The sequence below is a fragment of the Gopherus evgoodei genome, chromosome 21, assembly GCF_007399415.2.
Source record: "Gopherus evgoodei ecotype Sinaloan lineage chromosome 21, rGopEvg1_v1.p, whole genome shotgun sequence".
Classification (NCBI taxonomy): domain Eukaryota; kingdom Metazoa; phylum Chordata; order Testudines; family Testudinidae; genus Gopherus; species Gopherus evgoodei.
In genome coordinates, this window is record NC_044342.1 from 12,406,690 (window position 1) to 12,415,796 (window position 9,107).

At 47.9% G+C, this 9,107-nt stretch overlaps 1 protein-coding gene across 1 annotated transcript; it reads right to left on the reverse strand.

Moving 5' to 3' along the window:
* Positions 1-3,647: 3,647 nt before the first annotated feature.
* LOC115638267 (olfactory receptor 1019-like) lies at positions 3,648-4,577 on the reverse strand. The gene has a single exon (XM_030539850.1). It carries the CDS (start codon positions 4,572-4,574, stop codon positions 3,648-3,650), a length of 927 nt encoding a protein of 308 aa, XP_030395710.1. The 5' UTR covers positions 4,575-4,577.
* Positions 4,578-9,107: the final 4,530 nt, after the last annotated feature.

Sequence of the window (9,107 nt, forward strand, 5' to 3'; positions counted from 1 at the left end):
TTTAGTCCTTTAGGAGTCAATGGTGCCAGCCCCCAGCTGGTGGGAGTGGGCAGAGCTCAGGTGAGGTCAGCGTGTCAGTGTGTATGGGACAGATCCAGAGGTGAAAAATCCAGTGGATGTTGCAGCCAGGTCCCAACAGCAGAGTCCATCCCTTGGTGCATAAATTACCCCAATGGGGGCTTCAGTCTCCTCCCTTTCCCACAATGAAGCTCCTCCAGGCCTGGACCCCATGTCTCTGCTTGGCTCGCAGTGTTGTTATACATTGAGGCACTCATTAACAGGGGCTGCCATGATGTGCTTCCCTCTCCCCATCTTGTGTGTGCTACAGAGATCCAGCAAGTATGGGTCAGAGTCAGAGACACAACATTGGACTAGAGTCCCTTGAGGAGAAAGACTCCAGATTCTATTCCTTGCCCCTGTGAGTTAGCTAATATTCCAACATTGGGTCAAAATCATAGCCAGTCCCACCTGGCCTGTTCCCCCATCCCTCTGTTTAATTGGAGCCCATTATTAAATATTGCTTCCCTAGGTAAGTATTTACAGACTGGGATCAAGTCACCCCTGTCCCTTCTCTTTCTTAAGATAAATTTATTGAGCTCCTGGAGTCTATCACTCAAAGGCATATTTTCTAATCCTGTAATCATTCTCGTGGCTTTTCTCTGCACCTACTGCAGATATGAGGGCTGGAGAAAATGCCTCCAGGGAGAGACTTAATGAGCTCCAGATGTTTAACGGATCAAACAGAAGATTGAGAGGTGACTTGAATGCAGGGTAAAAGCCCTTCCTGGGGTGAAAACATCAGCACAATAAAGGGATCTGGAATGGAGCAGAGACTGGAAGAACAAGAAAAAGAACAAGAAGGCTGGAAGTTGAAGCCAGACAGTCAAGTGAGAAATTAGGCATCACTGTATAACACTGAGCGTGATTAACCACAGGAATCAATTCCCCAGGGAAATCTCCATCACTTGGTGTCTGCTGGAGGCACTTTTGGAAGGTGTTTTAATCAAACACAAGTTATGTGGCTCAATATAGAGGGAACAGGGGCCCTTTAATGGCTAGTGCTACACAGGTCAGATAGGAGACTCTATAGGTCATCTCTGGCCATAAAACCTATGAAGCTCCAGGTCTTTTTACACAGGTCCTGGAACATAGCTGTATGACTCCTAATCTGGATTTAATGTTTGACTCCTGTTTGGTTTTGTCTTTTCTATCCCATCTGAAAGAGCCGTCAGGATGTCAGGTCTTGGGATCTGACATGAACTTGAAACTACAAAGTGTAAATGGGATGAGAAGAAAGGGCAGGTGGCACAGGAGTCAGTCTGCATGTGCTGATTGCTCTGGCTTAGCTGCCTCAAGAATAGACCAGAAGATTCATTGAAGTTTTATTAATCCAACAAGAATATGAAGATAGAACATCAGCCATGGGAAGAAAAATGAATCTGGCATTGGTGAGACAAGACTAACTGTCGTCCCTGACCACCAGGTTTCCCATCGAGAGGACACACCCATTTGGCCAGGCATAGCTGGTGACACAAAGTTGGAATAAAATGGAGAATGATTGCGGTTTGTTACATCTTGGTGTGTCAACAGAGCATGAGGGAGCTAGGAACACTATTGACCTGGGGACCTAATGCTGGCCCATTGTATCCAATGAAGTGGTACCAATTCACAGTAGCTGGGGATCTGGCCCACTGACTCCAGTGTAGCTACTGCTGATTCACACAAGCTACTGATTGGTCCATTGACCTCAATGGAGCTACAACAAATCCCCACCTACTGGTTCTAGACATCTGACCCCAGTGGGGCTATGACTGATTCACACCAGCTGGGGTCTGGCCCATTGATTCCAATGGGGCTATGGCTTATTTCTACCAGCTGGGGTCTGGCCCATAGATTATAAGGCCAGGAGGGAGCATTTGGCACATGCTGCCTGACCTGCGGCACATCCTAGGCCAGAGAACCTTCCCCTTGGCTCCTGTGCTGAGCCCAGCTCCACATGCTGAAACAATAACCTTCATTTCCAGGGTCTGAGGTTAAGGAAGGACCAGACACAAAGAGATGGAAAAAGGAGAAGAAGTACTGGATCCAAGCATAAGGTGTAAAACACCCCAGCTAAGTGAATTGATGCTGCAGTCACAGCCAGGATTCTCCCCATGGAATATTGCTATCACCACAGAGATCGCATCACACACCTAATGGGTCACTGATGCATAATGGCACCTCACCCAGTGGCACCCACCCACCCCTCCAAAGTTACAGTCACAGGAACCTTTCAATAGGTCCACCCAGAGAGTCATTACAGGCATTGGATGGGACAGACAATCAGCTGTTTGGGGCAGAAACCTTCTTTTAATTCTGTCTGTGCAGCTCCCAGCACAATGGGGTTCCGGGTCCATTACTCTGGTCACTGGGGCTACAAATTAACGATGAGATAATAATCTATTTTCAATTATCAGCAACTCATAATTATTGGTCATTAAGTCCTTTCTGGATGGACTAGCTATAGAGATAGCAAAAAATATTTCATCCAACCATTTTACCAAGGAGCAAAAGGAGTGTTTGACCAAATCAGAAATGTTTTCAGGAAAATATCATTTTTGTGGACAATTCCCAGTTTTCCATTGAAAACGCAGAAACTGAACATTTTTCAATTTTTGGAAAAAATGCCTGTTTAAACAACTCTGTTTTCAAAAAATATATTTTTTTTAGCATAAATGTTTTTTAAAGCAATCATTTTTACCAAAAACTGAACATTTTAACCAAACTCTGAAACATTTGACACAGAGCAATTTTTGAAACTGAACATTTTTAACAAACAGTAGACACTTTTGCCAAAAACTGAAAAATTTCACCCAAAATGCTTTCTGAAACTGATGATTTTGATCAAATCCTGGATGTTTTTATTAATAACTTAATATTATTACAAATAACTATTTTTGAACAAATATTTTTGGGTTTTATTTTTGTTGTAAAAAGATTTTTGTGGAAATTTTTTTTCTACAAAACAAAGCTTTTATTTATTTCATGTGAAAATAACTGGCATTTTTCAACCTGTTCTGAGATTTCTGCAATTAACAAAACAGCTTCATAACAAGAGATGACATTCATAGGTTATGGATATATCACTGTGGGGTTCTTGGGAAGCCTCTTAGATTGATGTTGCACAGGTCCAAATTTCAAGCAAGCGAAGCAGGAGTGTTTGTCATAACTCTGTTACCCATTCTTTCTCCTAATGAGAAAATGACTCAGAAACTGTTGACTATTTGTCTAAAAACTGAAAATGGACTTCTTTTCATTTTTTAACATTTTTCAGCAAAGAAAAAAACAAACTTTTATGCCCCAAACTCAAAAATGTTACACACAATATTGCTGAAAATTGAAAAATATTCAGACAAACTTAGAAAAAAAACTTTCTGATTTGGCAATTAAAAAAACAATCCCTTACACACACACACACACACACACACACACACACACACACACACACACACACACACGCACGCACACACATGAGTTTTCCTTTCAACTGGGTGTGGAACCCAGGAGTCCTGACTCCTACCCCCTTGCTCTCCCAGCTAGACTCCCAGAATCAGAGACAGAAGCCAGGATTCCTGTCTCCCAAGCCAGTGTACCTGCCCTTCACCTACCTAGCTCCTAGCCAGGGCATTTTGGAGCGCCCCTTTCACATCCTTATTCCTCAGGCTATAGATGATGGGGTTGAGCATGGGGGTGATGATGCCATAGAACACGGGCAGTGCCCGGTCCTGTTCCTGTGAGTAGGTGGAGTTGGGGCGGATGTAGGTGAAGATAATGGTGCCAAAGTAGAGACTAACCACAGTCAGGTGGGAGGCGCAGGTGGAGAAGGCCTTGAGACGCCCTTCCTTCGTGTGGATCCTGAGAATGGCCATCACAATGTACACATAGGACACCAGGGTCCCCAGGAAGGAGCCCAGGATCACGGCACCCCCCAAGGAGAAAGTGACAGCCTGGTTGGCCCGGGTGTCAGAGCAGGAGAGCTGGAAGAGCGGGGGGATGTCACAGAAGAAGTGGCGGAGGACGTTGCCCTGGCAGAAGGACAGGGTGGACATCAGGGATGAGTGCACGGCCGAGTTGGTCAAGCCCATGACCCAGGCAGCTGTGGCCAGCAAGGTACACACCTGCCGGCTCATGAATGCGCCATAGTGTAGCGGGTGACAGATGGCGACGTAGCGGTCATAGGCCATGACCCCCAGTAGCAGGCACTCGATCCCCCCAAAGGAGATGAAAAGAAACATCTGGGAGAGGCAACCAGCCCACGAGATGGACTTGTCCCCTGACAGGTAATTGGCCAGCATCTTGGGCACGGTGGAGCTGGTGTAGCCAATGTCCACCACGGAGAGGTTTCCCAGGAAGAAGTACATGGGCATGTGGAGCCGGGAGTCCAGGCAGACCAGCAGTAAGATGAGCAGATTGCCCATCAGGGCCACCAGGTAGATGGCTGTGAAGACCCCAAAGAGGACAAGCTGCTCCACCGGGTTGCTGGAGAGACCGAGGAGAATGAATTCGGTCACTGAGGTCTCATTCTCCCTCCCCATTGGCTCCAGGGGATCCATTCCCTACAAGCAGAGAAAGGTCAGTGGTGTGAGAGTTGGGTTGAGACATTTATCCTCCTTATAAGCTGAACTGTAAACAGTGAGGGAAAGTCCCTGCACCGTCACAGCAACCTACACTAACAGCAGTGGATGGTAAAGGTATGAAAAGGAGATGGAGACTGAATCAGCTCCAGCAAAAGGCCTCCTAGTGTCCCTCAAGGCCTGTGACAAACTCAAGTCTGGGAAACAAGAGAGATGTGGGGCTGGAAATCAGTGAACCAAAACTGAGTGTTGGAAACTAGCCTAACTGGGGGACAAATCAATGGGGCAGCGGCCGTTCCGCCCACTACTCCCTTTGGGGGCTTTCACGACAGAGACGCTAGTGGGAAATGAGGAAGTGCAGATGGGGGCTAATGGAGTCAAATTCTCTATCAGAGCTGCTCCCCACCATCCCTGGGACCCCGAGTCTTCATCATCCTGATCCTGAGACATGTCCTGGCCAGCCCAGGCCAGAGAGAGGGACCCAGATGACATCATCACCCCCTGCCTGCTCCAGAGAACCCCAAACACCACCCAGGATGAAACGGGATGGACTTTAACAGCAGCAGCTCTGACAACAGCAGCTCCATCCCATCCTAGCTCACTTCTCTCCCCCCGAGGTTTGTTATCACCAGCTCAGATACCATCTCAGAGACTGGCAGAAGGAGCGGGGGGGTTCCTTCCCAGATTGTTCCAGCTCCAGGGAAAGGGAATTAGAAGTGTTGTCCAAACGACTGCTGGATTTAATGCTTCAGCATTCAAAGGTCTGGGTTTTTCCCGCTCCTTTCCTGTGGCATTAATAGAAGGTTAAGGGCTGTTTCACGGCGATTGCCGTGGCACTGAGCCAGGGGAGGTCTCTGGCTCCCTTTCCCTGCCCCTGGCTAGTGCTGGACGGTGACTGGGCTCTGTTAGCACCTTGACCCAGTTACTCCACCTACATTCACACAACAGGAGTCACCAGCCAGGGAGCTGGCAGGGCCCTTAGGAGACTGCCACACAGTGACTCAGGACCAGACCTGCAGGGAAGTTTAAAGGCCAGATTGCAAAGGCATTAGGGCTTCTAAGGGGATTTTCAAACCACCGAGATTCCACACCCTTGAAAACAGAGGGTGTTAGGCACCTAGATGTGCAAAAACTCTCACCAGGCACCAAAACACTGTAATAAAGGCAGCCTCTTGTGCTCAGTTGGAACTGATTAAAAAAAAATTGGCAAAGCTTTTTTCTGTGAACATAAATGTCATTTTGTCCAAACCAAACTGTTTCCTGGCATTGGAACGGTTCCAGCAAAAACTGTCACTGGGAAGGATTTTCAGCTCCAGGGTGGGAGTTTTGGGTGACAAGGAGATGCCAGAACAGGCAGGGAGTTGGGGCACTTTCCTGAGGTAGAGGAGAACCAGCTACAAGTCTCTGCTCTGTCTAGGGATGGAACCTGGGGGTCTTGATTCCCAGTCCCCCAACTTTAATCTATGAAATCCCATTGCCTTCCTGGACCCAGGGATAGAACCCAAGCGTCCTGGCTCCCCATCCCTCCTGCTCTACCACTAAACCCCACTCCTGTCCCAGACCCAGGGCTAGATCTGCACCCCACCGGACCCCACTCCTCTCTGAACGCTAGCTATGTTATAACTGGGCACAGCAGAGAAGCCAGTTCTTCATGGTCCCAGTGTTGTTTCCCTTTGTTTTGCCATTTGCTCGTTCCCCATATATATCTCATCAGTACCTGGGTCTTTCGCCTCTCGTTGCCCTGGCTATGGCTCCAATATTGAGCTGCTGCTCATCCGGCAACCCGAGACTGGAAAAAAATCAACAAAAGCTTTTTGGTTTGCAGTCTCCGTCTTAGTTTGAGGTATGCAGAGACGCTCTGGAAGGGGAAGTGGGGTCTGTTGGTTAGGGGGTGGTTGTGGAAGCCAGAACTCCAGGATTCTATCCCCAGTACTGGGAGGGGAGTGGGGTGGGGTCTAGTGAGTTAATACGGGGGGGAGGGGATTGGATCCTGGACTCCTTGGTTCTCTCTCCGCTCTGGGAGGGGAGGTGTGACAAGGACCAGTCGCTCCCTCACTCCTCTTCAAGGATTGAGTGGCACTGGAAGAGCTGTACCGGGATGGAGCCTGAGGCTGGAATAACACCTTCCATGAGCCCTGGGCTGCCCCCACCCACAGCTCTGCTGGTGCCCCTCAGTCCTGACTGGCAGCCCCAGCTGCTTCAGCCTGGCAGCTGGTGTGACATTGGCTCCAGGGACACATTGTGTAACCAGCTGGGACAGGAGCCTGCTGGATAGCTGCAGTGTCCGGACCCCGGGTCTGTTCTGGTGCAGCAGAGAGCTGGGGGTTACCGGACTAGCCGGGGTGAGTGGGCTGGATGACCCATGGGTCTGATGTGAGGGGAGAGGAGGCCTGATTGACCTTGGGGTGTGATGGGGGAGGGCAGGGAATACCGGGTTAGAGGGGCCAATGAGCCAGCCTGGTACGTGCCTTCCTACAGCAGGAAATTGCTCTGAGCTACGAGCTTGCAATCCTCAGCCCATCTGCTGCAGGAATGGCCTTCTTGTCACCTGGCACCTGCCTCACTGTCTCCCTCCAGAGCTCGTCTGCCATCCTGTCCTGATGAGAACTTTGGGCAGCAAGCGCCTCCCTGCCCCTCTCCCACCAACAGCTCGGCCCTTGCTCTGTGCCCAGTGAAAGGCACAGCTCAGCTGGGGTGCACTGGGATTGGCAGATAATGCAGAGCCATCTCCTGGGGAATCATCCTTTGTGCCTTACAGATGTCACTGCAGGCCATCCCCAGGGCGGACCAATTTATCTCATACAACAGGCATCCCTAGCCATGGAGGAGAGACACAGGATCCACGCCCGTCTGAAACCAAACCAGAGCCAAGCCAGAGAGAATCGCAGTGTTTCACTCTCAGGTCCCCTGTTTACAGGCATTCTGTTTCAGGAACCTCTGGGCCAAGTGACTCCAAATTTGCCCCACTTGCCGTAGCTCAGACGCAAAGGAAACATGGCAATTTTCAAGGCAATATGATTCAGCGTGTGGATTTTAGAGCACTGAGAAAAATCAGCTGTTAAGCAGTGAGCTCATGTCAGCCCCTAACTAATTCACACAGGCAGATCCTCAGCTGGAGGGAACTGAGATTTCAGAAGCTGATGTTTAGCCACGTTCCACGCTGCAGAGGGTCACAAGGCAGCACTGGGCTGAGCTCTGCCTTAGCCCCACTCTAGGGCCGTTCACAAGTCCTAAGGTCAAACTGTCCACTGGTGGGAATCAGGGTCATTTCACCCAAACCAGGGGGAATTGGGTGGCTAAAGCCACTCAGCAGCTCTGAAAAACCTCATCCGGGCTGTTTAAGGCCTGTCCAGTGAAAAGAAATGTTCTTTCCTAGAAACCGATTTATTTTTAAGAAAATGTATTTTTGTTGAAATATGGGCGTTCATCAAAAATGAAAAAAATCATTAAAAAGATTATTTGGCATTTTTTTTAAAGTTTTCTGAAAATGTTTCAAAACACAAGAGTATTAAGAAAATTCAGACAATTAAAAACTATTTGAAAATAAGAGCATCAAAGGTAAAAATTTGGAGAAAGTAAGAAAACAAAATCTTTTTCACCTATTTGTTTCCCATTGAAAACAATTGGGAAAACATTAGAAAGTGAAATACAATTGTTTTATGTTTCCTTCACTTTTTCTCACTTTTTGAAAGTGCAAAAATGTCAAATAAAATGAGAGTGAATGCTACTGTCAGAACTTTTTACACATTTTTTTCTTTTTTTTTAACTTGACGGAAAAAAGTTGAAAAGAATTTTTTCAAATCTAGTAATTCTTTCTGAAGGAAACAAGACAATATCTGTTTGGTTTTTTTTTTAAATGAAGAAAATGGCATTTTGAATTTTGAGGGGGAGGCTGTGGGGGACAGGGAGTGAAAATTTTCCAAATTTGTTCATTTCCTTGCAAAATGTTGCATGGAGAAATTGTTTCTGAGCAGCCCTGCTCTAGCTAGACTGAACAACTTCTCTTGCTGTCTCTCAGCCCCATGCAGATTCTGCACTGGTGTGACAATGTCTGTTAGGGGTGTGATTTCACTGTGCTTAGTCAGCATGCTTGGGTTTGGGGCCTGCTGCTCTTCCCTGATGGAGTTGGGGATCAGTGAATTCAGTGACTCATATGCAACCTACTTACCCCAGTCTGGCTGATTTTAACAGTAGGAATAAAGCATTTTGAGAAAGGTGTTTAAAACCACAGTCTGTCTCAGCCAAAACCCTCCCATGCCTTGATGGGCACCTAGGCAGGCCTGGCTTATTCAGATCCCCCAGCAGGTGCCCATGTGTCAGTCTGGGTCCTCCAAACCAGTTTTTTGGTAGGGGGTCCCTTTGGAAAGCCCTCCAGTCCTTCGGTTCTGCTGCCTTCTAGAGTTTGCCCAGGACTGTCCCTCACTCTTCCTGCTTGTTTGTCCATCCATCACAGCAGAGTTATAGGGTAAACACCTGGCAAGCAGGGCCCCATGA

Bases quoted from the DNA above. Each gene is read 5' to 3' on its own strand.
- LOC115638267 (XM_030539850.1), bottom strand. From the start codon at position 4,574: ATGGGGAGGGAGAATGAGACCTCAGTGACCGAATTCATTCTCCTCGGT.